A 26533-nucleotide genomic window follows, 5' to 3' on the forward strand; every position below is an offset into this window, starting at 1 on the left:
CATGATTTTACTTTGGTTTTATATTTTGTTATTGTTCAAAAAAATTGTGATGTTGGATTTTTCTGGATGAATTTACTAAAACTGACAATATAAATTACTTTGCTGTCAGATTGAAACCTTGTATCTTCATGTAAAGCTTAATTATTTCAAATTAAACTTAATTTATTTACTTTAAAATGTCCCATTTTTTTATTTTCTGTCTGACAGTGACTGAGTGTAAATCTGTGGTGTTTCTTTGTGTTTTTATTTCCATTAAAAGTTACATCGACGTTTTCTTCAGTGGTGATTTTTCTTTTATTTTTTGCTTCATTCATGTTTAACTTTTTTCCCTGTAAAAATCTTCTGGTACAACAATCTCATAACAGAAATGCAGATAAAAACTGACAGTAAAACAGCTGCTGATAAAGCTGCGATGACATCAACAGAGTGGTAAACAAACCAGGACATTTTGTGCGACTGTGTCTGCAGGTGACGAGCTCCTTTGTGTCTGATGACATATTCCAACCAGAACATGGCTTGGTTTAGAGGTTTCATGGGCTGATCTTTGTGCAGCTTGGACAGCATCTGCATGCTTCCTCTGTAGGTGGAGTTATACAGAACCGTCATCAGGGCTTCTTTAAAAACGTGTCTATCGAGCATGCCGATGTCTACGATCACAGCTGCTCCCTTTGTTCTGACTCTGGAGAGATTATCAGCCTGATCATAGAACAGAGGAAGCCCTACTACAGGGACGCCATGGTGAATGGCCTCCTGAACGCCGTTGGTGCCTCCGTGGGTCACAAAAGCTCGAGTTTTGGGATGTCCTAATAGGTCGTTTTGTGGCAGCCAATTTACCAGTAATGTGTTGCTGCCCAGGTTGGCCGGCCTTTGTCCCACATACCTCCAAATTACCTTCTGAGGCAGCTGAGCAAAGGCTGCAGCTATTTCCTCAGAGACTTCTTCGGGGAGGTTTCTAACTAAAGTTCCTAGAGTCATTATTACAACCCCGTGATCTCCAGAGCTCTGAACAAACTCCTCCAGATCAGCTGGGAGTGCTTTAGAGGGCTTGCACTGAAATCCTCCCATGTAGACGATGTTTGGCATCGTTGGACGTGGAAACTCAAAGATAAAATCATTCCTCATGAGCCAGATGTCAGCGTCGAGGAAAACGGTGGAGTAGTCCACATCTGGGCCGAAGTAGCGCTTGACAATGGGTTTGTAAACAGGTTCTGTGATGTACGTTAAAGTGTACCTGCCAAAGAAATAAGCCAAGACGTTCTTTACTCTTTGAGTGAAGGTCATCTTATCAGTCAGCTCAGTCGCTGTAAAGGGAATGTATGACAGAGGTGAGGGAGCGATAAGGAAGTGAGCTTCGCCCTGAATGGTCCACCTGACATTAAAAACCAGAGGAACTTGGAGTTTACGAGCCAGCAGCGCACCTCCTCCAACACCAGGATCAGTCAGGACCAAGTCGTACTTGGCAGCATGTAAAGACTGCATCAGGTTTGCATCTTCAAACATGTGGATGATCACTTCACCCACTTCCCTGTGGAACTGGGAGAACTGCTCAATAAGTGCTCTCTCCAACTGGATGTGAGTCCACAGCTTAGACCACAAAGACACTGGCTTCTTCTCCAGGCGAATCTCCAGCATTCGAGACAAATATTTTTCAAAGTTTGCCTCAAATTTGCCAGGACATGAGAGAGTGATGGAGGTATAGAAGGGGGACGTTTCTTCCACGTACCAACTGTCAGATGGCCGCAGCACAGTGATCTGGTGGCCTCTGCTGTGCAGCTCCTCTATGAGGACTTTCATGTTGACCCAATGGCTTCCATCCAATGGGAACACCAGAATCTTGCCCCCTGATGAGCTTGAGGTTTGCATGAATAGTAGAGTAAAGGTGAATAAAAACAAGTGCTTCATGATGGCTCCCTGATACCTTAAAAATACAGAAAAACGAGTGAGTAAGCAGAATTTGGTGGTTTGCATGTTTTTCTATGACTATATAAACATTTACTGATGAGAAATGCACATTTATTAAATTATCACATTTAATAACTTAGCTTTTGACACATATATTTTATTCCCGCTCTGAAGTTCTAGCTTCCTAGGGTAAATCTCACTGCTCACTGAAGGATCACAGCTCTCTGGAACTAAACCAAACTGCACCTGGCTCAGCGGAGTCCATCATGAGTGGCATTCATACTAAACTTCTACATTTTTTTGTGTATTTTTTATTACTATTTTAACGCATGGATTATTGAAATAATTCTGTTTTTATTTATAATCATTAATGCTATGGAAAACATCGTTCTGATGAAAGAAAATATCTAAATTTCCAACTGTGATACTAAATCAGTGAAGAGTAAACGCCTCACCACTTCAGAACAATCAATAATCAAACATAAAAAGTCAATATTAAAATGAACAAATATTTTACATTAATGCTTCCTAAAAGTCACTGAAAATCCTTTTTGAGAGTCTTATCACCTGTCAGACTTTACACTTTACCTGGGCAATAAACCGATCAATGTTTAATAGTATTTTAATGATTCTGTGTGCCTTACCTAAATCTGCAACAGAACTGAACCACAGCTGAAGCGGGACTGTGGCTCTGACAGGTTTCCTCTTCAAAATCATGTCTGTTTGGCACACATGACTGATAAGTGTCCTGTTATAAAAGGTTTGACCAGGTCAGTGAACAACAGCAACAGCTCATGTTTATTACATGAACAGATTGCGTCATCTGGTGTTGAGTCAGAGCATAGCATTGACTGGTGTGTTGCTGCACCACTGCTCTAGAAACCAAGAGTTCACGTTAAAATGCAACTTTGCATTTCCCATAGGTGTGAACTCGAGACACATGACTTGGAGTCGAGTCAGACTCGAGTCATTATTTTAATGACTTGATAAAATCTATAAAGACTTACGACTTGACTCGGACTTGAACGCCAATGATTTGCGACTTGAATTGACCTGCATCTGTGGACTTGATGATGATTTAAGCTTATTTGATATTTTAGCACAAAAGTGGCATGACATGGACAAAAATCATAAATAATTGTTCGTTCTGGGTTAGATCTTGTACTGCTAACTGTTGCAGCACTTTGTTTATAATCAGTTTTAGTTGCACTGCTTGTTTGAGCAAATAAATGAAGCTTTCAGAAGCTTTATTTCTGGAATTTATTTATTATCATCATCATTAAATTAAAGTTGGACAGATGACTTGATTATGACTTGAAAATTCAAAGTTAAGGACTTGGACTTGACTTGAACTTCCACATCATTGACTTTGGACTCGACTTGGACTTGGTTGTCTTTGACTTGGACTTGACTCGAGACTTGACTGGAAAGACTTGTGACTTACTTGTGACTTGCAAAGCAGTGACTTGGCCACACCTCTGGCATTTCCAATCAAGCACTAAATACTGACGAACAAGAAAAATGTCTGGAGGAGACCCAGAACTCACTGGAGGGATCTTATTTCCTCTCAGGTCTGGGAATGGATTGGAAACTTCCAAGAGGAACTGGAGAGAATCCCCGTTCCCCATATCCAATTGTATTGTGCCAACTGGTCATTTTATTTTGTTTGTTTTATACAGGACAGTTTCAATTTCATTATTCATTTCATTATTATTTTACGTTAATTTTGAGAAATATTCTCCAAGAATTCTGTCATATTCCCCTTTTTGTTGTAGAAATTTGAATTTGAAGACAAAATGAATTTAGATCTAAGTTCTTGTGATTTGTTAATATAATAAAAACTTTTAACTACAGAAAACTGTCATTGATATTTTTAAATCTTCATTATTATATAACATCTATGTATAATTAAATATATAAATATAAATAAATAAATAACGTAAATAAGTGAATCACTTAATTAACCACAGATGTTAAGACACGGAAGCTCCTAACCATGCATGGATGGTTCCATCCCAAGTCCAGCACCCTGAGACTGTACACTAGCCGTAAGGAAGGAGGCCGAGGACTAGTGAGCATGAGAGCCAATGTCCATGATCCATAAGTACATCAAGGAAAAGGCCCCAACAGATCCCTCTCCCTAACCATCGTGGGAGGACAAGCCCCTACATGGGATGTACCACCAACAGATAACTGAAGTGGCTGATATGAAGAAATTTTAACAGTGGCTAGAAAGAGCTGATCTGAAGGACAGCACAGAGGCACTGTGGCTGCACAGGAACAGGCCCTGAAGACCTAAGCAACTAAGGACAAGATCTACCACACCAGACAATACCCATAAGCAAAGAGGCCCCTGAGACAATCAACCACATAACTGCAGCGTGTAAGATGCTGGCAGGGGAAGCATACATGGAACGCCACAATCAAGTAGCTGGCATCGTGTACAGGAACATCTGTGCAGAATATGGACTGGAAGCCCCAAGGTCAAAGTGGGAAACACCCCCTAAGTTGGTTGAGAATGAGAGAGCCAAGCTCCTGTGGGAGTTCCAGATCCGGACTGACAAAATGGTGATGGCAAACCAATCAGACAATGTGGTGGTGGTGGACAAACAACAGAGGACAGCCGTTGTGGTTGATGTGGCAACACCAAGTGATGGCAACATCAGGAAAAAGGAACACGAGAAACTAGAGAAGTTACAGGGCCTCAAAGAAGAACTTGAGGAAGCCAGGAGAGTGAAGACACCGGTGGTGCCCGAGGTCATCGGGGCACTCGGGGCAGTAACCCCCAAGCATGAGGAGTAGCTAGAGCAGATCCCAGGAACAACATCAAACATCTCAGTCCAGAACAGTGCAGTTCTAGAAACAGCTAAGATACTGCAGAACCCTCAAGCTCCCAGGCCTCTGGTAGAGGACCTGAGCTTGGAAGGATGAGACCACCTGCGGAGGGTGAGACGGGAATTTAATATTGCATTTAATCAATAAAACAAAGATTTTAATTCAATTCAATTCAATTCAAAAATACTTTATTAATCCCAGAGGGAAATTGATTTACATAGAGATGTTGGACCTCTGGAAAGTAAAATTGCGTATGAGCTGGGTCCCTGTTGTTTTGCCTGAAATAAATAAAAATTTGCACAATGAAACTGCTAATATGAAGAAGTGAAATAGATGACTGCTGTGAAATTGTAGTCATTTTGAAATTTTAATACACAGAATGGGCAAACCTTTAGGGGGAGTAGAGGGAGGTGGAGTGTACAACGGGGAATACAGTCGGTAAAGATGGTTTCCCCTGGCCCTGGCTCCCACATGACTCCATCTTTAAGGCAAGGTCATCTTGAGTTATTACTGTAGTTAGGCTGCCATAGGCTTAGACTGATGGAGGACATTCTGATCACTTTCCTCACTCTACTTTAGTCTACCTCTACTCTCCCATTCCATTATTTCTTGTAAATTCCACTATTAACTTATGTTTTCTTTAGGTGTTTTTCTCCCCAGAAGAATTTATACTGGTGTTCTGGTGAGCTTTGGTGACCTCATCAGCAGGTCATCAGCTAGCACACTGTTGCCAACCACTAAACACTCTCCCTCTCCTGATAATAACATTTTCACCTGTTGAAATAATTATGATTAACTCAGGTGGAAAAAATAAAGTTTATTTTAAGACAAATAACAGCGCTTTGTGATTTATATCTGTGAAAGGCGCTATATAAATAAACTTTACTTAACTTACTTACTTACTTAGCCAGGTTGGGTTTCTTCTTTTTAAAAGGGAGTTTTCCTCTCTACTGTTGCTACATGCTTGCTTAGTACGGGGATTGCTATAAAATCACTGACACAAGTCAGCGACTTACTAATTGGCATAATGAACTGAGCTCAATTGGAATGTTTACTTTGCGAAGCGCCTTGAGATGACTCTTGGCGTCGTTTCAAGGCACTGTAAACTGAATTAAATTGCATTATATTGAATTGAAATTAATTGAGTTGAGTTTAATTGAAATTAATTGAGTTGAGTTGAGTTGAACTGAATTGAAATGAATTGAATAAGAAAGGAAATATTTTTGCACATACCCACCCCACTAAGAATTTCTTTTCCATAGTCACCACTTATTATGTGTAACAGATTCTTCATAATTTGAAAACATGTTATTTATTATTTTATAGTCATAACATAAGTTTTACAATGCACAATCCCAACAGAAACCAACTCTCTTACATTCATAATTTAAAGGTGGATGTGGCTCAAGTGTTTTTTTAATACCCAAAATAAACACAGATGAGAATCAGTGAGATGCCTTATCTGGTGTTTGCCCGTGTAGAGCGTTCATTGTAATGATGGTTTGTTATATAAAGCGGCGTCTCCAGCCCTTTGTTGTATTTCTCACGCTAACATGCGAGATCCGAGGAGCCGACTCAACTGCGCGGTCGCATTCCGCCCTGACTTCCCCTCTGCCAGCGGCCTGGTGCTTTGAGATGAACAGAAGATGTCGGTTTCGGGGCTGAAGGCCGAACTGAAGTTTTTGGAGTCAATCTTCGACCCAAACCACGAACGATTCAGAATAATAGACTGGAAACCCGATGAACTCAGTTGCCAGTTCAACGTAACGAGAGAGAAGCTGCTGATCATTCACTGCAACATCACGGTGAGTGGAGGCCAGTTCTGCTGCGCACAGGCTAACGCAGCCTCCGACTATCTACTGAAACCAGATCAGGCTCCCTGTTTACTAACGCAACTACAGATTAAGTGCTCGCTTTTCTTTTCGCACAGTTTTTAAACATCTAGAGCTGAGGATTGTAGTGGAAATGGGAAGTCAACACCCGGCAACGCTGAATTCACTTTTCAAATGAAAGTACACAACATCATTTAGTAACGACGCTGCGGTAGCTTGGGTTAGCTAAAAGTAACGCTAGCTTGTTCGGTTAGCTAAAATAACTGCGTTACTACGTGCTGTTCTTCAACTATCAACTTTATAGTCCTTAGAATACATTCAGTGTTGTCACAGCAAGGTCTAGTTTACAACTGGGACACTTTCATGTTGTCAGGAATAAATTTGACCATTATTTTAATAAATGCGTTCGTGTAATTTTGCGCGAACGTTACGTGAATTCCGGGCGGTCTATTGGCTAGTTGTTTTCTTCCTTTTCAGTAAATAGACTGATCCCCTTAACCAAGTTTTTGGCACATACTCAAGGACTGTTAGAGGTTCGTTAAGCTGACATCTTAACCTACTTGGAAACGATGACATGATGTGCTATTTTGAGCTGATTTTATTATTTAATGACCCAAACAAACTAGTTTTCTTCTTACGTCTTTTTTCTCTAGGCTTTGGCTGATTTTATTTTAATTAAATTGACCGATATTAGAAAAATACTTAGCCGCTTACTCTGACCCATGATTCATTTGTGTACAGAAAGGCTCAAAACTCAAGGGATGGGCCAAAAAAATAAAACACTTTACAAAGAACTTATAATAAAAGGATCTTTTGGACCTCAGCAGCATCCTTGCCCAAAAATAAATGAAAATTCCCAAAAGCTGTGTCACCAACAAACAGGATTAGCGATGTGTATTGGTGAAATTGTGGCGATACAATACATATCATGATACAGGGGAGATGATACGATGGATATATCACTATATATTGCCATACATTCAGCCAGACGATATTAGCAGTTTTTATTTTTTATTTTTTTTACATTCAATTTATTGTAGGAAAATTCAATAAACAGTCCAAACTGGTACGTAACCTGTATAACATGAGGTATCTGAGCCATAATGGAGGGATTTACATTTCAATGGTGGAAACAAAACCCATTGAACACTGCTGCCAACTAGCAGGCTGTGTTTGAATTGCACCAAAGGAAAAAAAATGTTTGCGTGTAAATTCTTCCAAAAATTCGATACACGGCTTTTGAATATTGATAGAAAATTGCTGGGGAAAAAAATCACGATATATATTGCCATATAGATTTTTTTCTTACATCCCTAAACTGGATGATCCTCATCTAGCTTTTAGCTCAACATAATATTTAGTAGATGATCGGAAGGATGGTGCATCTCTGTAGCTGTTGAGGTCCAACACTTCTTTTTTCCTTCATCTTATTCCCCTCATTCATTCATTCCAACAACAGTTAGGATTTACAGTGGGGCAAAAAAGTATTTAGTCAGCCACGGATTGTGCAAGTTCTCCCACTTAAAATGATGACAGAGGTCAGTAATTTACATCATAGGTACACTTCAACTGTGAGAGACAGAATGTGAAAAAAAATCCATGAATTCACATGGCAGGATTTTTAAAGAATTTATTTGTAAATCAGGGTGGAAAATAAGTATTTGGTCACCAAACAAGGAAAATCTCTGGCTCTCACAGACCTGTAACGTCTTCTTTAAGAAGCTGTTCTGTCCTCCTCTCGTTACCTGTATTAATGGCACCTGTTTGAACTCATTATCTGTATAAAAGACACCTGTCCACAGCCTCAAACAATGAGACTCCAAACTCCACTATAGCCAAGACCAAAGAGCTTTCGAAGGACACCAGGAAAACAATTGTAGGCCTGCACCAGACTCGGAAGAGTGAATCTACAATAGGCAAGCAGCTTGGTGTGAAAAAATCAACTGTGGGAGCAATTATCAGAAAATGGAAGACATACAAGACCACTGATAATCTCCCTCGATCTGGGGCTCCACGCACGATCTCATCCCGTGGGGTCAAAATGATCATGAGAACGGTGAGCAAGAATCCCAGAACCACACGGGGGGACCTGGTGAATGACCTGCAGAGAGCTGGGACCACAGTAACAAAGGTCACCATCAGGAACACACTACAACGGCAGGGAGCCAAATCCTGCAGTGCCAGACGTGTTCCGCTGCTGAAGCCAGTGCATGTCCAGGCCCGTCTGAAGTTTGCCAGAAAGCACATGGATGATACAGCAGAGGATTGGGAGAATGGCATGTGGTCAGATGAAACTAAAGTAGAACTTTTTGGTATAAACTCAACTCGTCGTGTTTGGAGGAAGAAGAATACTGTTGCATCCCAAGAACACCATACCTACTGTGAAGCATGGGGGTGGGAACATCATGCTTTGGGGCTGTTTTTCTGCTAAGGGGACAGGACGACTGATCCGTGTTAAGGACAGAATGAATGGGGCCATGTATCGTGAGATTCTGAGCCAAAACCTCCTTCCATCAGTGAGAGCTTTGAAGATGAAACGTGGCTGGGTCTTCCAACACGACAATGATCCCAAACACACCGCCCGGGCAACAAAGGAGTGGCTCCGTAAGAGGCATTTGAAAGTCCTGGAGTGGTCTAGCCAGTCTCCAGACCTCAACCCCATAGAAAATCTGGAGGGAGTTGAAAGTCCGTGTTGCTCGGCGACAGCCCCAAAACATCACTGCTCTCGAGAAGATCTGCATGGAGGAATGGGCCAAAATACCAGCTACTGTGTGTGTGCAAACCTGGTAAAGACCTATAGTAATCGTTTGACCTCTGTTATTGCCAACAAAGGTTATGTTACAAAGTATTGAGCTGAATTTTTTTATTGACCAAATACTTATTTTCCACCCTGATTTACAAATAAATTCTTTAAAAATCCTGCCATGTGTATTCATGGATTTTTTTTCACATTCTGTCTCTCACAGTTGAAGTGTACGTATGATGAAAATTACTGACCTCTGTCATCATTTTAAGTGGGAGAACTTGCACAGTCGGTGGCTTACTAAATACTTTTTTGCCCCACTGTATAACACATGATGATGATGATGATGATGATGTTGTCATGAGTCACTCAGTCATCTTAACTCCACAGCCACTCCTTGCATAATGCATCTGATATATGTATTTGTACATGTTTGCTTACGTATTCGTCCATAATGCCTACTGTGTATGTGTCTACATAGAAACTACTATTGTATATAATGTCTGCTTTTATGTATTCTTGGTCATTCTAGTACTCTTGCTCTCTGTCCTGAACTGTGGTACTGCACAAATGTCCCTGCTGTGGGATCCAAAAAAAGTCTTATCTTAAACACAATGCACAGTCTTGTGTCTTTTTGTTTTGTTTTGACAAGCATAAGGGTTTTACAGAAAATGAGTGAGAAAGCAGCAAAGGTCCAAAGAAACTGAGAAAGTCTTCATCAAGCATGAAGAACATGAGGGGTAGCTCAAAGGGTTTGCACAAGTTCTACCTCCATCTCATAATTCAGAACATTAAAGAGACAAATTCGAGTATTGTCAGAGCATTTGTGTGATTCGGATGGCACAGATGAAGAACCTCTGTGACAGTCTGACCACATCCTTCTCTCTCAGCAGAAGCGTGCATGCACACACACAAAGTTCCATTTTGCATGTTTTTGGGGACACAAACAAGCTAGCTTTCAGATGATATTTAGATGCAACAGTGCACGATTAAGTAGTGTTGCATGGTGCAAGCATCAGAATGCTTCTATAGAGAATGAGAGAAACTGAAGTCTGTAGGGGAGCACTGGACTGTATTTAACGGAGGCCCACAAATATCAACAGTTGAAGTTGTGTTGATGCAACTTTGTCATTTCTTAAATTTTACTTGTGCATTTGTCAAGAAGCTGCACACCGTAAGCTACAAAACCTGCATATATTGATCAAATCCACAGAGGTTTTCTAAATAAATATCCTTATAAGGATCCCCCAAATTAGTGATTTAAATTAGAGTAACTTGCTTGAAAACTATTTGACTTGATGCAATAAACAAAAACTCAACACTTCTTCAGTTTGAATCAGTTGGAGCAATGGAACTTTGTTTTGATGTTTGTGTTGATGGCATCTAAAAGCCGTAGGATGTGGTGCATGGAATTAGGTGTAGATTAAAGCTGCAGTTTGTTTATTTTTCATTTATTCCAACTTGTGACCTTCCAAAAACCTGTAACATAAAACCCCACATGCACCATCTCTTGCTCTGGACACATTCAGGGGTGGTTTGACACCTTTTAATACGAACATTTCCTCTTTGATGTTTTCTGGTTTGTATAGTTTTCACTGTTCCAAAAACACAGGCGTAAACCTGCTTCATGTAATAATTATGCATCTGTTGTGATTTCACTCGATACACTTTTTTTTTTTCAAATAATGTGGCATTAACTGAAAACGTGTCATCTAACCACTGAGATGACATTCATGCATGCGCTTTGAGATTATTATCATCGCTAAACCGTAGCACCTGAACTCATTCAAGATACCATTCAGAAAACATAAACTCTGCATGTGTTTTATGTTAATATCTCCTCTGAACATGAACTTGACTGCTGTTAGCTCAGCGCCAAAGGTCTGGATCTATCCTGCTGGTGCTGCAAGTTGTCTTTTAACTGGCCCCATGCTGAATATTTAGAGCTGAGCCATGTTCATATATCGATCTCTCTCATCAAAAGAAGGCAACCACACTCATTCTTTTCCCAGTTTTAAATTCACAACATTTAAATGTTATTATATAAGCCAAACATTATAAAAGAATAACAAATATTTACATAAAATCAGCGTTTCAGCTTGTCCTTAAACCAGTGTGTTGCATTTAGATGTTCACCTGTGGCTGCTTTAATCTGCAGATTTGATTGAAATAAAATGTTTATTGAGTCACTTTTATTCGGTGAATTGGTTTGGGTGATTAACGCTTATGTGAAGTCTTTCTTTTTTCTTTGTGTCAACAAGCACAAAGTCTGAACACTGAAGCCATCACTGTGACCTTTCTAGATGTAAATATCCAATTGAGTTCAGGCGAGTTTATGACTTTACAGAATCAATGGAGCTGCTGATGTCCTACTTGATGCCCATGGGACTCAGGTGTTCATTTCCACGTACGGCTGGTTGTTTACACCCGTTGGGATGCTTGTTTGTTTACATGCTCTCTGACTTCAGAGATGTCTTCAACATATTTATTTTGTCACAAGTAGAAGTAGTTATGTTGGAATCTAATATTTAAGTTTGGATGATTACAAGGAACGACGTGGTGTTCCTAGTTCCCAGTAAATCACATTGAGGGAGCATAAATCAGTGCTTTGAACAGCATTTCTATCATCTTTCATTTAGTTTGTTTTACTATTTCCTCTTAAACCTTAAGGCGAATTAAACATTTAGTTCAAGGTCTAAATGGAGCTAGGCAGACGCTCGCATCCTCGTGTCGTTTGTGCTGGATGTGTTCTGGCTCTGTTGCTGACACTAGACGCATCGTTTGGCTTAATGGGCGGTAGGTTTGGGCGGTTTCCAAATTTTAATACCATCTATCTTCCTCCTCAATTTACCAAGGTGTGCGGTATTACCGGGACTAATTTTAAAATGATGAAAAAAGCCTCAAGTGGCATTACTAAGCTGTCTGTTTGGACTTTCACCGTTCAGAAACTGAGTAACTTCGTCTTCGTCTTCCTCCGCTTATCCGGGTCCGGGTCGCGGGGGCAGCATCCCAATTAGGGAGCTCCAGGCCGTCCTCTCCCCGGCCTTGTCCACCAGCTCCTCTGGCAGGACCCCAAGGCGTTCCCGGACCAGATTGGAGATGTAACCTCTCCAACGTGTCCTGGGTCGACCCGGGGGCCTTCTGCCGGCAGGACATGCCCGAAACACCTCCCCGGGGAGGCGTCCAGGAGGCATCCTGACCAGATGCCCAAACCACCTCAACTGGCTCCTTTCGATCCGGAGGAGCAGCGGTTCTACTCCGAGTCCCTCCCGAATGTCCGAGCTCCTCACCCTATCTCTAAGGCTGAGCCCGGCCACCCTACGGAGGAAACTCATTTCGGCCGCTTGTATCCGCGATCTCGTTCTTTCGGTCATTACCCAAAGCTCATGACCATAGGTGAGGATTGGGACGTAGATCGACCGGTAAATCGAGAGCCTGGCTTTCTGGCTCAGCTCCCTCTTCCCCACGACAGATCGGCTCAGCGTCCGCATCACTGCAGACGCCGAACCAATCCGCCTGTCGATCTCCCGATCCCTCCTACCCTCACTCGTGAACAAGACCCCGAGATACTTAAACTCCTCCACTTGAGGTAGGACCTCTCCCCCGACCCGGAGGTGGCAAGCCACCCTTTCCCGGTCGAGAACCATGGTCTCAGATTTGGAGGTGCTGATCCTCATCCCAGCCGCTTCACATTCGGCCGCGAACCTACCCAGCAAGAGCTGAAGGTCAGAGCTGGATGAAGCTTGGAGGACCACATCATCCGCAAAAAGCAGAGACGAGATTCTCCTGCCACCAAACTCGACACACTCCACACCACGGCTGCGTCTAGAAATTCTGTCCATAAAAGTGATGAACAGAACCGGTGACAAAGGGCAGCCCTGGCGGAGTCCAACCCCTCACTGGGAACAGGTCCGACTTACTACCGGCTATGCGGACCAAACTCACGCTCCTCTGATAAAGGGACTGAATGGCCCTTAACAGAAAGCCACCCACCCCATACTCCTGGAGCGTCCCCCACAGGGTGCCCCTGGGGACACGGTCATAAGCCTTCTCCAAATCCACAAAGCACATGTGGATTGGTTGGGCAAACTCCCATGCCCCCTCCATCACCCTTGCAAGGGTATAGAGCTGGTCCACAGTTCCACGGCCAGGACGAAAACCACATTGCTCCTCCTCTATCTGAGATTCAACTATCGATCGGACCCTCCTCTCCAGTACCTTGGCGTAGACCTTTCCCGGGAGGCTGAGGAGTGTGATCCCCCTATAGTTGGAATACACCCTCAGGTCACCCTTCTTAAAGATGGGGACCACCACCCCGGTCTGCCACTCCCTAGGAACTGCCCCCGATGACCACGCAATGTTGTAGAGACGTGTCAACCATGACAGCCCTACAACATCCATAGCCTTGAGATACCCAGGACGAACCTCATCCGCCCCCGGGGCTCCGCCGCTGTGTAGTTGTTTGACTACCTCAGCAACTTCTGCCCCCGAGATCGGACAGTCCATCCCCAGGCCTCCCAGCTCTGGTTCCTCCTCGGAATGCGCATTGGTGGGATTGAGGAGCTCCTCAAAGTATTCCTTCCACCATCCGACTATAGCCTCAGTTGACGTCAGCAGCTCCCCATCCCCACTGTAAACAGTGTGAGCGAGTTGCTGCCTTCCTCTCCTGAGGCGCCGGACAGTTTGCCAGAACCTCTTTGGAGCCGATCGATAGTCTTTCTCCATGGCCTCACCAAACTCCTCCCACGCCCGAGATTTTGCCTCGGCAACTGCCACTGCTGCACCCCGCTTGGCTATCCGGTACCTGTCTGCTGCCTCCGGAGACCCACAAACCAGCCACGCCCTGTAGGCCTCCTTCTTCAGCCTGACGGCTCCCCGAACCTCTGGTGTCCACCAGCGGGTATGGGGGTTGCCACCACGACTGGCACCGGCCACCTTACGACCACAGCTAGCAACAGCCGCCTCGACAATCGCAGAGTGGAACAAGGCCCACTCGGACTCAATGTCCCCCACTGCTCTCGGGACGTGGTCAAAGCTCTGCCGGAGGTGGGAGTTGAAGACCGTCTTGACAGGTTCTTCTGCCAGGCGTTCCCAGCAGACCCTCACTATGCGTTTGGGTCTGCCAGGTCTACGCGGCATGTTCCCTTGCCATCTGATCCAACTCACCACCAGGTGGTGATCAGTTGACAGCTCCGCCCCTCTCTTCACTTGGGTGTCCAAAACATACGGCCGCAGGTCAGATGATACGACTACAAAATCTATCATCGACCTGTGACCTAGGCTGCCCTGGTACCAAGTGTACCGGTGGGCATCCTTATGTTCGAACATGGTGTTCGTTATGGCCAAACTGCGGCTTGTACCGAAGTCCAATAACAAAACACCGCTCGAGTTCAGATTAGGTGGGCCGTTCCTCCCAATCACACCCCTCCAGGTCAAGCTGTCATTGCCCACGTGAGCATTGAAGTCCCCCAGCAGGATAATGGAGTCCCCTGATGGAGCACTATCTAGCACTCGTCCCAGGGACTCCAGAAAGGGTGGGTACTCTGAACTGATATTTGGCCCATAAGCACAAACAACAGTCAGGACCCGTTCCCCGACCCGAAGGCGCAAGGAAGCTACCCTCTTGTCCCCCGGGGTAAACCCCAACACACAGGCAGAGAGTCTCGGGGCTAACAAAAAGCCAACCCCAGCCCTCCGCCTCTCACCCGGAGCAACTCCAGCAAAGTAGAGTGTCCAACCCCTCTCCAGGTCTCGGGTTCCAGAGCCAATGCAATGTGTCGAGGTGAGTCCGACTATATCTAGCCGGTACCGCTCAACCTCTGCCACAAGCTCCGGCTCCTTCCCCGCCAGCGAGGTGACGTTCCATGTCCCAAAAACTAGTTTTCTTGTCCGGGGATTGGACCGCCAAGGCTCCCGCCTTGGTCTGCCACCCGATTCGCATTGCACCGGACCCTTCATGTTCCTCCTGCGGGTGGTGGGTCCACAGTTGGACGAGCCCATGTATCCGGTTCGGGCTGGGCCCAGCCGGGCCCCATGGGCGAAAGCCCGGCCACCAGGCGCTCGCTCACGGGCCCCAACCCCAGGCCTGGCTCCAGGCTGGGATCCCGGTAACCCTCCGGGCCGGGTACTCCGACTCTTCGTTTTAACCGCCATGAAAGATCCTTCGAACCGTTCTTTGTCTCACCCTTCACCTAAGACCAATTTGTCATGGGAGACCCTACCAGGGGCACTAAGTGCCCCAGACAACATAGCTCCTAGGATCATTAGGGCACTCAAACTCCTCCACCACGATAAGGTGACGGTTCAAGGAGGAGAAAACTGAGTAACAAACACTATAAATAAAACAAAAACACATAATATTAACAACTTTTTTAAAACTAAGCTTATAAAAAATATTTTTTTTCCTGGAAAAACCAGCATGTTTACCTTTTCCGGCTTCAACCTCCGACTGCTGAAAACCCGCTCTGATGAGTTTGTGGCACCGACATACGGAGGATACTTTGGTGCTAGTCACATCCGGGGAAGGCTGGCAGCTTATTTTTTACCAGAAAAGTGAATTGTTGTCTTTTAATAACAGGCTTCAGACAGAAAGATGCTATTTCGGTTTGGCTACAGTTTGCTCTTCTGTGGTTCAGACAGGGTCATCTTTTGTTTGCACAAATTTCCTCATCAGTAGGGGTGTAACGGTACGCTAAAATCTTAATCGGTTCAGGTAAGCGTTTTTGAGGGCTTGGCTTGATAAATTTTTGGTATATTATTATTATTATTATATTTTATTTTATCTGAAGCAGCTCGTATAGTGAGCAGAACCAGGTGTCATCACAGGCTGCTGATCTAGTGTGATGTCTTTAATTATTTCACTGATTATTTGTGCAGCTATGAGTGTAACGCTCATGCAGATAAGTGTTGTGTTTGAGTGTTGATGCTCCGTGTTTTTATTTCTGCAGCGAGCCTTAAAAACTCACCTCACACCGCCCAGAGTTTCTTCTTTAAAACTCGTATTAAATAACAAGCTTCCTCCGTGCCGTAGCAGCGACAGCCAGCTGGTTTGATCCGCTCTGAAAGGCATTGATCAGAATTTTCAGATCACATTTTTTAAACAGAGATCTGGCGCGTGCAGCCATCGTGCATCACTCAGTACAGTGCGGAAACTCACCTTGAAACTTTTGTCTGCTGGATTGAAATCACGCAAATAAAAGTTCACAACTTTACAGAAAAAATAAACCGAAACGGTACGCCACTGGACCAAACCGAAATGGTTCAACACCCCCCATGACCGCATTGGAACTGACATTGTTGCTATTTTTATAGCACCGGCTGGATGCGGTAATACCGCCCACGCCTAGTGGGCAGATGTGTGGGCTGGAGCATTTGGTTTGAAATCATGTATAGGTCTGGAATAATATTTTCCCCAAGTCAGTATTTTGGTCCCTGTCCAGTTTAGAGATTATTGAATCACAACAATAGACAAGCAGCTAAATGTTTGTCTCTGTTTTAGGAATCCTACCCATCTACACCTCCCATATGGTTTGTTGACTCGGATGATCCCAGTCTGGCTGAAGTGTTGGAGCGCTTGGAGGATGTGAGAAAAGGCAGCACCTTGGTGAGTCAGTTCTTCATGGATCTTTTCATCTAGTAGTCGTTTCTTGTATGGTGTATATTTTAGGACCTCCTCGGGTCTCAGGAAAACATAGTCAGACATCACATCATGGAGAAAAACGTATCAACTGTCATCCATAAACCCATCAGATGTTGAAGACTAAATGGTGTCAGAAAATGTTTTTGAGAAAACTCAAAATGCCTCAGGGAGACGCATCTTGCAGGTGAAGCTGTTGTTGGGCGTTGTTTTATTACTTTATTTAAATTGTGTTTTGTCATGAAAATATCACAAAAGCTGGGGGGAAAAAATATTACACACCTAACCTCTATTACACCCCGGAAGCATCAGCGGTGTGGAACGAAAGAGAAACGTTTTACTCGCGAGCTTCAATGCTGACCATTACACACCAGGAGTCTTGGCCGTGGAACGGCTTCCTCGCTGGGTTCTTAAGATCACAAAATCCCTCGAGACTTCAAAGGTCATGGTTTGCTTTTGCCACCCACTATTAAACTAAAAAGAAGGAAATTACATTTGATTTTGCTGTTTGTTGTCACATATGATGTTGCTCCTCCACTGCCAGGATTGAAGCTGAAAAGCAAACCCTTGCACTTCTTGAACAGTGCAGGGAGTAAAGAAGCTTTTAGGTCACACATAAGCTACATATATATGAAATTGCATTGCTACAATACTTTTATTTTGGAAATTACCAGGAGATTTTACACCGAAACTGTGTGATTTCCTGTCTAACCCTATGTGAACTGTAGAAATTGATGTGCCCCTGAAGTGGCTCACGGCAAAAGTAGGACCCGATCTTTAATGGCACAGCAAGATAATAGGATATATTGTGATACTAAAATCCAGATGATATTCGTGATTCTTAGGACTGAATTTCATTGAAAAACTCAGACCAGACGCTTTTGAGACACACCCATTGTTATCACGAAATCTCTTTGTTCCGTCAGTGAAGTCGGAGTTTTTGCACGTTAATTCTCATTAAACATCGATTAGCTGTTTTTAAATATTGATTCAGTATCATAACATGAAATATTGCGATATTTCAGTGTATTAATAGTTTCTGGCATCCTTAATAACACTAGCAAACGTACAGAGAGACTAAATCAAGCGTACATGTTGTTGTCAGACGCCAGAATCTTGCGCTCTACTGCTGTCGCAGATTGAATTATTCGGACAATAATTCAGGCATGACCCGACAACAGCGCCACCTGCAGGATGCTTCTATCTGAGAACGCTTTCACATATTTTCCTGGGTCCATTTCATCTGACGGTGTTTTGTCTTACTGTAGTTTTCCCCGAGACGACTTTTTTTTTTTTTTTTGTCAACGCCATTTCATCAGAAGTCAGAATCGGGAAGTCTTTTTTTCTCCAATGGTCTGATGTTTTCCTGAGACCTGAGTATGTGTTTGCAGCAGTTCCCAGCTATTGTTTATCTATGAAGCTTGTTGTGTTTTTGCTGACAGGGGAATTATTCATCAGATATTCTGTTTCCTTGGTATCCTTTTTAGCTTCTTCAGCAGCTGAAGCGCCTCATTTGCGATCTGTGTCGGCTTTACAACCTGCCCCAGCATCCCGATGTGGAGATGCTGGACCAGCCTCTACCTGCTGCCCCAATTATCCAGGAGCGCAAGGTAGGTGCACGACTCAAGGGCTTAGTGTTTGTCGCAAACTTTTTTTTATTTTCAAATGTTTGACCCTGCCACAGCATGGGCCATCGGATGAGGTGACATCTGAAGAGGAGGAAGAAGAAGACATGGCAGAAGTATGTATATGACTAACAGTCCAGAGAATTCCCACTGTGAAATCTTAATATGATGTTTTTTTTTTAAACTTGAATGAAAATAATGTGGCAGCAGGACATCGATCTGGACCAAGACCTGGACCATTACGACATGAAAGAAGAGGAGCCAGCAGAAGGCAAAAAGTCAGAAGATGATGGAATAGAAAAGGAAAATCTGGCCATCTTGGAGAAAATCCGTAAAAACCAGAGACAAGATCACCTAAATGTAAGATTGTCTCCGTGCTTTTGATTTGGTTCCTGACTGAGTCCTCTTGTTTGGGTCGTGTCTCTGATTCCTAAATGACATTGCAGGGCGCTGTTTCTGGTTCGGTCCAAGCCTCGGATCGCCTAATGAAGGAACTCAGGGAGATCTACAGGTCACAGAGTTACAAGACAGGTGACTGCAGAGATCCATGATTGTAGTTTTTACTGAATCAACATGTCATCAGCTGATTAAACTTCTGTTTTTGTCACTCATTCCTCAGGTATTTATTCAGTCGAACTAGTCAGTGACAGCCTTTATGATTGGCACATCAAGTTAAAGAAGTAAGTCCTGTTTTCCACGTCTCTTAAATCTTCTGCTCGTGAGAAAGCTGTGATTTGTTGAATCGGCGTGTGCTTCGTTTCAGGGTAGATCCAGACAGTCCGTTACATAGCGACTTGCAGGTTTTAAAAGAAAAGGAAGGAGTGGACTTTATTCTGCTCAATTTCTCTTATAAAGTGAGTTAAAAGGAGAACATATGTGATTTTTACGGAAGAAAAGGTGTAAGGTTTTAATACTATAATGTGTCTTTTCTATCTGGCAGGATAATTTCCCCTTTGACCCACCTTTTGTGCGGGTTGTCTCACCTGTGCTGTCTGGAGGGTGAGTGTGTGGGAATCTTATTTCCTATCTGTTAGAAGCTAATTACTCTGTTATCCTACCTGTGACTTTTCCTGTTTGAGCTTGTTTTCTGCATTGTCAGGATTTTGTTTAATTAATTTTAAAAAATCACCAAGTCCAGTTAGCATTTGTGGAATAATGGTGACTTATCCATTTTCCCTTTGGTATTGATGGTGGTTTTGTTTGTGTCGTTTTTAGCTACGTCCTCGGAGGAGGAGCTTTGTGTATGGAACTTCTCACAAAACAGGCACGTGCACAAGTTAACACAAAATGCCTCTACTTCCTTTATCTCCCATTGCCAGTTTGGTTGGGTTTCATGTGTGTGTGTGTGGGTGTGTGGGTGTGGGTGTGTGTGTGTGTGTGTGTGTGTGTGTGTGTGTGTGTGTGTGTGTGTTTTCAGGGCTGGAGCAGTGCCTATTCAATAGAATCTGTCATTATGCAGATAAATGCGACTCTGGTTAAAGGCAAAGCCAGAGTGCAGTTCGGAGCCAATAAGGTAACGTCAGACTTGTAAATGTGCCTCTAACAAAAGAAAATGTCTTCAAATGTTTTAATTTGTGTAAAAATACAACAATGTGTTTTCTTGTTGGGAGTTTTGCTAAAGTTTAGTAAGTGTCTGCTTTGTGGAGCTTCATCGCAAAAAGCTTTAGTTTAGGTAACGCATTTAATAATGTGACATTCCACTCGCCTAGAGCCAGCTTGGAATGTCACAGGGTCTTGTTCTAGTGAGGGAAAGATGGAGCGTGATATCGACAGGTGGATTGGTGCTGCGTCTGCAGTGATGCAGGCGTTGTACCGGTCTTTCGTGGTGAAGAGAGAGCTGAGTCGGATGGTGAAGCTCTCGATTTACCGGTCAATCTACGTTCTTACCCTCACCTATGGTTACGAGCTTTGAGTAGTGACCGAAAGAACGAGATCGTAGATACAAGCGGCCGAAATGAGTTTTCTCCGCAGGGTGGCTGGGCTCTCCCTTAGAGAAAGGGTTATAAGCTCTGTCATCCTAGTGGGGTTCGAAGTAGACCTGCTGCTCCTCCACATCGAGAGGAGCCAGTTGAGGTGGCTCGGGAATCTGGTCAGGGCACGTCCAACTGGGAACAGACCTAAAGGAAGACCCAGGACATGCTGAAGGGACAATGTCTCATGGGGGGTGATCACACCGGGGCCAGACTACTAACATGTGGCTTTACAACCACTGCGTCCTCGGAAGCGAAAACACTTTCAAAAGGGAGGGGGGAGTCCTAACTGTTGCTGCAGGGGTGTTGTGTGAGAGTGCAGTTATATACAGGATATCCGCGGGTCCTTAAAAAGTCTTAAATTAGCTTTTCCAAATTTAAGGCCTTAAAAATCCTTAAAAATGACAAATAATCCTTAAATACAGTTTCCAAAGGTCTTAAGTTACCAAAGACCCAATAAACAAGATTATTTTATTTCTATAAAGTTTTCGTGAATTTCTAGTTAGTTCAGCATTTTTTGTGTATGATGTTGGCGTAAGCGGAACTGTACACATTCGGTTGGTTGTGAAAGGGGCCTATTTTTAGAGGAGCATGCTAGTGGGAGCTTGCGCCATGGGGAAGTGCAACATTAATGGTAACTGGATGGCTAATCCCACGTTCACGACGTGGTTAGCACCGGTTCCATGCAATAGCTGGAAATTATAGCTTAAATTTAATTTAAAAAATTAGCTTAAATTTGGTCAAAGTGGCCATAAAAAAGGTCTTAAAAAGTCTTAAATTTGGCTCCCTTAGACCTGCAGATATATATACTGGTTAATGTGGGTTCAGTTGCTTTCATGTGGCCTAATGTGAGTTTATTTAAAATGTTCATTTGTTGGTGTTGTTTTGGAAATGGAATTCATTGGAACGATCAGCAGCATTTCTTGATGTGACTTTATGGCGTTTGCTCAGGGCATCATCACAAGGAGGGCGGCATCCTTTTATTTTTTTATTATTATCAAAATTTTTTTTTTTTGGTATTTTTTCAGTCATTTTTGGAAATGGAGATTAATTTTGATTAATTCACAGCCTATGTTTAATTACATTTAAAAATTAGTCGTTTGACATCCCGAATTATAATAAATGTCTACAGATGAGATCAAGCAAGACAGATGAGAATTGCCCTGAAGCTGTTTAACTTGGACCAAGCATTTTAGGTCACAGATAGGTGTAGCTTAGGGTCTCTGTCTATACACCTTATCCTCCCTTGGTCATCTCCTTCCAAAGTATTCTGAAGGCTTCATTTCTGGTTTTTCATTTTTTGAAAAATGGGTTAGCAGAAAGAGGTGTTGTCTGGCAAACCGCATGGTACACATGGAAGGGGCTGGGTGGAATTGACACTTTCTTACTTGCTATGCTAAAACTTCATGTTGTGTCATAATAGGCTGACTTTATTCTTTATGATCTCCAGGGCAAAACAACAAACACTGAGCAGCTTATTATTGTCAAGCAAATCACGCACCCCTCAACAAGCAGCTGTCATCACAGATAGCATCTTGAATATGCTGGTGACTGACATAAGGCCTCTCTCAATGGTGGAGGATTATGGCTTTATCGCCATGGTCCATACCTTGAATCCTGGTTATACCCTCCCATCCAGGACCCATTTCACCAAACTCATGGAGAGAAAATATGTGGACACATGTCAAAAGATTAAGACTGTAATTAAATTAACAAGCAGCAAGCTTGCTCTTACAGCTGATGTCTGGACCAGCGTTGCCACTGAAGCGTACCTTGGAATTACATGCCACTACATCACAGAAGACTGGGAAATGCAGTCAATCTGCCTCACCACCAAACCACTGCAGGACAGACACACTGCATCCAACATTGCAGAGTGGTTAGAGGAGGCAGTAACCCGATTTGAAATTCCTCTCAACAAAATCATTGCTCTAATGCATGATAACGGTGCCAATGTTGTGGCTGCAGCAAACACCCTGGAGGAGAAACATGGGTGGTCCTCTTGTCAGTTGTACGGGCCATACCTTACAACTTGTGATCAACTCTGCTTTGAAGAATCAAGCGATCGATAAAGCTGTTAGGGCGGCAAGATGTCTGGTTGAACACTTTAAGAGAAGTGAGCTTGCCACCACAAAGCTTTAAGAAAAACAGAAACAAATGGCCACACCTGAGCACAACCTAGTCCAAGATGTTAGCACACGGTGGAACAGCACATTGTATATGATCACCAGACTGCTTGAATAAAGGTGGCCCGTGACAGCAACACTGTCTGACAGCTCTGTCACACACAAGCACAAAAAGTATCTGGACCTGAAACCAGACCAGTGGAGCTTGCTTGAGGAGCTTTCGGAGGCTGTTAAGCCTTTTGAATGTGCCACTGTATGAGCGGGCAGACATACACCACTATATCTGCTATACCTCCACTGGTGAAGGGGCGGTTGAGGTCCACTCTGAGTGCAGATTTTCAGTCAGCTGCACTGCAGGCTTTCAAGCTTACAGCTGTGGAGCAGCTGCAAAAGCGATGGAAGATTGAAACATCTTTTTCAGACACTTTACCAAACACAGTGGTTCTTGCAGCAGCCCTTGACCCAAGGTTCAGGAGACTGAAGTTTCTGTCACCACAGGAAATCTTTGATGTCCAGGGCAAAATCCAAGCAATGGCATTTGGTGAGAGAAGGGAGGTGGATATTCAGCAGCAAAGCAGTAGCAGGACCACATCTACCAGTGATGTAGCTCCTAAATCAACATCAGGAACTCTTCTTGACTCACTCCTTGACTCTGATGGTGATGAAGACAGTCCAGGGCAAGTGGAAGCTAGTGATGATGAGAATGTCCAAGTGAGGAATGAGGTCCACAGTTACTTTGAAGAAATGAACCTTGCAAAAGAAGAAGGTCCATTGAAGTGGTGGAAAGAGAACCAAGACAAATATCCCATGTTGGCCAGGCTAGCAAGGTCCTACTTGTCCATCCCAGGAACCTCAACTCCATCTGAGCGTCTGTTTTCTGCTGCTGGCAATATCGCCTCAAAGAAGCGAGCAAGCCTGAGTCAGGAACATGTTGATATGCTTACATTTTTGCATTGCAATGCAACTTATCTGAAGCTGTAAGACAATTTAGGTGATAATATGTTGTTTTCTGCTAATGAACTGTTTTCTAATAGCATTGTGTTTAATAAAGTGAAGGAAGGAGAGAAAAAACGTTTCCCTAGCAGTTTAAAAAAATTTCCCCATGTAATCCGATTAATTGTGTCGAGACCCCATCCGATTAATCGATTATCCAAATAATCGTTTGTTGCAGCCCTAATTAACAGTTTTATTATGTCTTGTATTCCAGAACCAGTACAATCTTGCCAGAGCACAACAGTCATACAAATCCCTGGTGCAGATCCATGAAAAGAACGGTAGGTTTCTGTTGTAACTGGAGTTTAGTTCTCTACTGATCCACCAACACTTGATGGTCTCCGTTCTTCCAGGCTGGTACACACCACCCAAAGAGGACGGATAAGGAACCTCCACCACTATGCACTGGGAACACATTTTTTTTTTTTTTTTGGGGTTATCTTGTTCTCTTCAGAACATTTCCCCTCTCTGACTTACTGGGAATAAATCATCTTCCTCACAGAGACATCTCACCGGCTCATCTGACAAGTTTTCTTTTGCTTGGCTCCCCCACCCCTTCGGGTTTTAATCCGGAGGAGGACGCAGGGAAAATGCTTGTCCTGATTCTCTAAACTATTTGAGAAATAAAATTCTCATTTGTCCTTTATTTAACAAGAACGAAAAACAAAACTTTTGTTTTTTTTTTCTTCCTTTTAGATGAGGGGGTGCTTTACTTTAGCTGCTTTGACAAACCCACGGTCAGTGTTTGGGAATTTTTAAAGGCTCGACACCGAAGCTCTTGAGAAGGCCCCTCGTTGCACCCGTTTTTAATCAACTGTGATTTATTTTCTTTATTTTTCTTTTGAAAATTAACAGGTACATAAATGCATATAATGTTTCCGATGTATTGTTTGACTTTTTGTTATTTGAACGCCTTAGATAATAAAATTAAGCCAATTTCTTAAGTTGGAAGTTTTATCTTAAAACGTGAGATGCCACTCGGCATCTTTTAGCTCCTGCTTGTTTAGAACATGTTGAGAACATTTGGCCACTGAATCAAAAGGCTGCGGTCTTTGTGGACTGAAGATCAGCTGTTACAGAAAATCCCACCAGCTGGGAAATAGATCTGTTTTCACCAGAAGAAAAGTAAAATTTTAGAAGTTTTAATTTTGAAATTGAAGGTTGTTGTTTTGCATTATTTTTCTGTTGATTTGGTTAAAAAGGTTGACTGTTTTGATTACTCTATCAGCAGAAGAGCTGGGATGGTCTGTACAGAGGAGGTAGCTCGATCTTTCTTCAGTCCAGCCATTTTTAACAAAAAGAAACCACCATATTTCTCCTGTGTACTGAGCCAAAAACTCTGTTACACCTCTGCAGCTTTGCAGGTTTTGTTATTAATTAAAGCAGCTCAGAAGGATCCTGTTGTTTCAGAAGCTTTTGTTTCTTGATTGTAACTAAATTATCAGGTGAACGTATCCGAACAGAGCAGAAGATGTGCAAAAAGAAGTTATGGTAGTCTCTTATGTTAGCAGATGCCGTCCATCTATGGGCATCATCAGGAGAAATCTGAACCTTTGCTCGTTTAAATAATGCAATATAATGTAGTACCCTGAGTGCTGCTGCCCCACCCCCACTCCACAGGACACAAACTGTACCTATTGATCTGATAGCTCTGTTGCAGTTTTAATTGCAAATGTTTGTGTAAATGGCGACTCAGGTAATCAACAGTATTAATCCATCTCTGCCAGGCTTATTCACCCAGAGATCCCGTGTCCTAAAAAGAAAATCTGTTGGTTTATTTTTTATTTTTTTTGTGATGCGAGTGATGAACGTAGGAGAGAAATGAAAAGTAGGATTTCAGAAGCATGGTGGCCTCCTCAGATCCATCTGGTATTTGTTTACTCCCAGTCTCAGCGTGCAGCTTTGTCCCATTTCCTGATGCAACGTTCCCAGAGAGGTGGTGTGTTTTCAGATCAGGAGAAATATTTATCTTTACACTGCTCTGTTTTCTGCTGTTACATGTCTTAGATGTGTTTGAGGGGGGAGGAGCATGTGTGACGTCATCAGTAAGCCACGGCTGACAGGTGTCTGCGTGCGTGTGTGTGGTTAAGACAGAAATCTGAACTAGGAAGCTTTTTTAATCTCAACATTCTTTGCTGCAGCGATGTCTGAAGGTACACCCCTGTGGTGGTTGGATTGTCTTGCTTCTCTTAACTGGACCACCGCGTGTTTAAAAGATTCAATCTTTAAGTTGGTTCTCAGCTTTTCTGGCACCGACAGATGATGGAGTCTTGCTTTCGGCTCACTGGTTTTTGATTTAATTTTCATTTTACCATTTGAAGAAACTGACCATGTACAGTAATTTGTAAACTTGCATCAAGTTTATGAATAAAGAATTTTAAACTGATTTCTGTTTTTATTGCTTTGTGGTCTGATCAGCAAGGGTGTCAGTGGGAACCAGTTACTTTAATCTTGAGGTATATGAGCACATTCATTACTTGGCAGCAGAAGATAAATATTTTCAAAATAAAATACTTTTGGCTTTTGTAATTTATATAAAATGTTTCAAGTGTGTGTGTATATATATATATATATATATATATATATATATATATATATATAATTACACTCACCTAAAGGATTATCAGCAACACCATGCTAATATGGTGTTTGACCTCCTTTCACCTTCATAACTGCCTTAATTCTACATGGCATTGATTCAACAGGGTGCTGAAAGCATTCTGATGAGCTGCTGCAGAATGTTGTCCCATAATGATAGGATATGTAGCGTCCAGCAATGGTCAGTTTAGGTACAGCCTGACCTTTCACCATCTATTAAACATCTGGTCAGAAAGGAGACAACATTGCATGTGTTCCTTTTAAATGAGTGCC

The 26533-nt window shown here is 42.9% G+C and overlaps 2 protein-coding genes across 3 annotated transcripts; one reads left to right on the top strand and one right to left on the bottom strand.

The window, feature by feature from the left end:
• Positions 1–228: 228 nt before the first annotated feature.
• Positions 229–2663, bottom strand: LOC107395509 (UDP-glucuronosyltransferase 2C1). The gene is made up of 2 exons (XM_054732938.2): positions 2547–2663; positions 229–1918 (listed from the first exon to the last, which is right to left on the bottom strand). The coding sequence occupies exon 2, from the start codon at positions 1900–1902 to the stop codon at positions 307–309; it is 1596 nt and encodes a 531-aa protein (XP_054588913.1). The 5' UTR covers positions 1903–1918; positions 2547–2663; the 3' UTR covers positions 229–306.
• A 3579-nt stretch (positions 2664–6242) lies between these two features.
• On the top strand, positions 6243–24606 carry LOC107395503 (ubiquitin-conjugating enzyme E2 Q2). 2 transcript variants are annotated; one of them, XM_015974897.3, is made up of 13 exons: positions 6243–6542; positions 16811–16915; positions 18436–18558; positions 18633–18689; positions 18781–18933; positions 19020–19104; positions 19193–19253; positions 19337–19427; positions 19514–19572; positions 19789–19837; positions 19991–20086; positions 23877–23943; positions 24016–24606. In XM_015974897.3, the coding sequence occupies exons 1-13, from the start codon at positions 6384–6386 to the stop codon at positions 24045–24047; spliced, it is 1137 nt and encodes a 378-aa protein (XP_015830383.1). In that variant the 5' UTR covers positions 6243–6383; the 3' UTR covers positions 24048–24606. The 2 variants fall into 2 exon arrangements, with proteins under 2 accessions (XP_015830383.1, XP_015830384.1); XM_015974898.3 differs by having other exon boundaries at positions 18784–18933.
• Positions 24607–26533: the final 1927 nt, after the last annotated feature.

Source organism: Nothobranchius furzeri, chromosome 4 (genome assembly GCF_043380555.1).
Source record: "Nothobranchius furzeri strain GRZ-AD chromosome 4, NfurGRZ-RIMD1, whole genome shotgun sequence".
Lineage (NCBI taxonomy): Eukaryota > Metazoa > Chordata > Actinopteri > Cyprinodontiformes > Nothobranchiidae > Nothobranchius > Nothobranchius furzeri.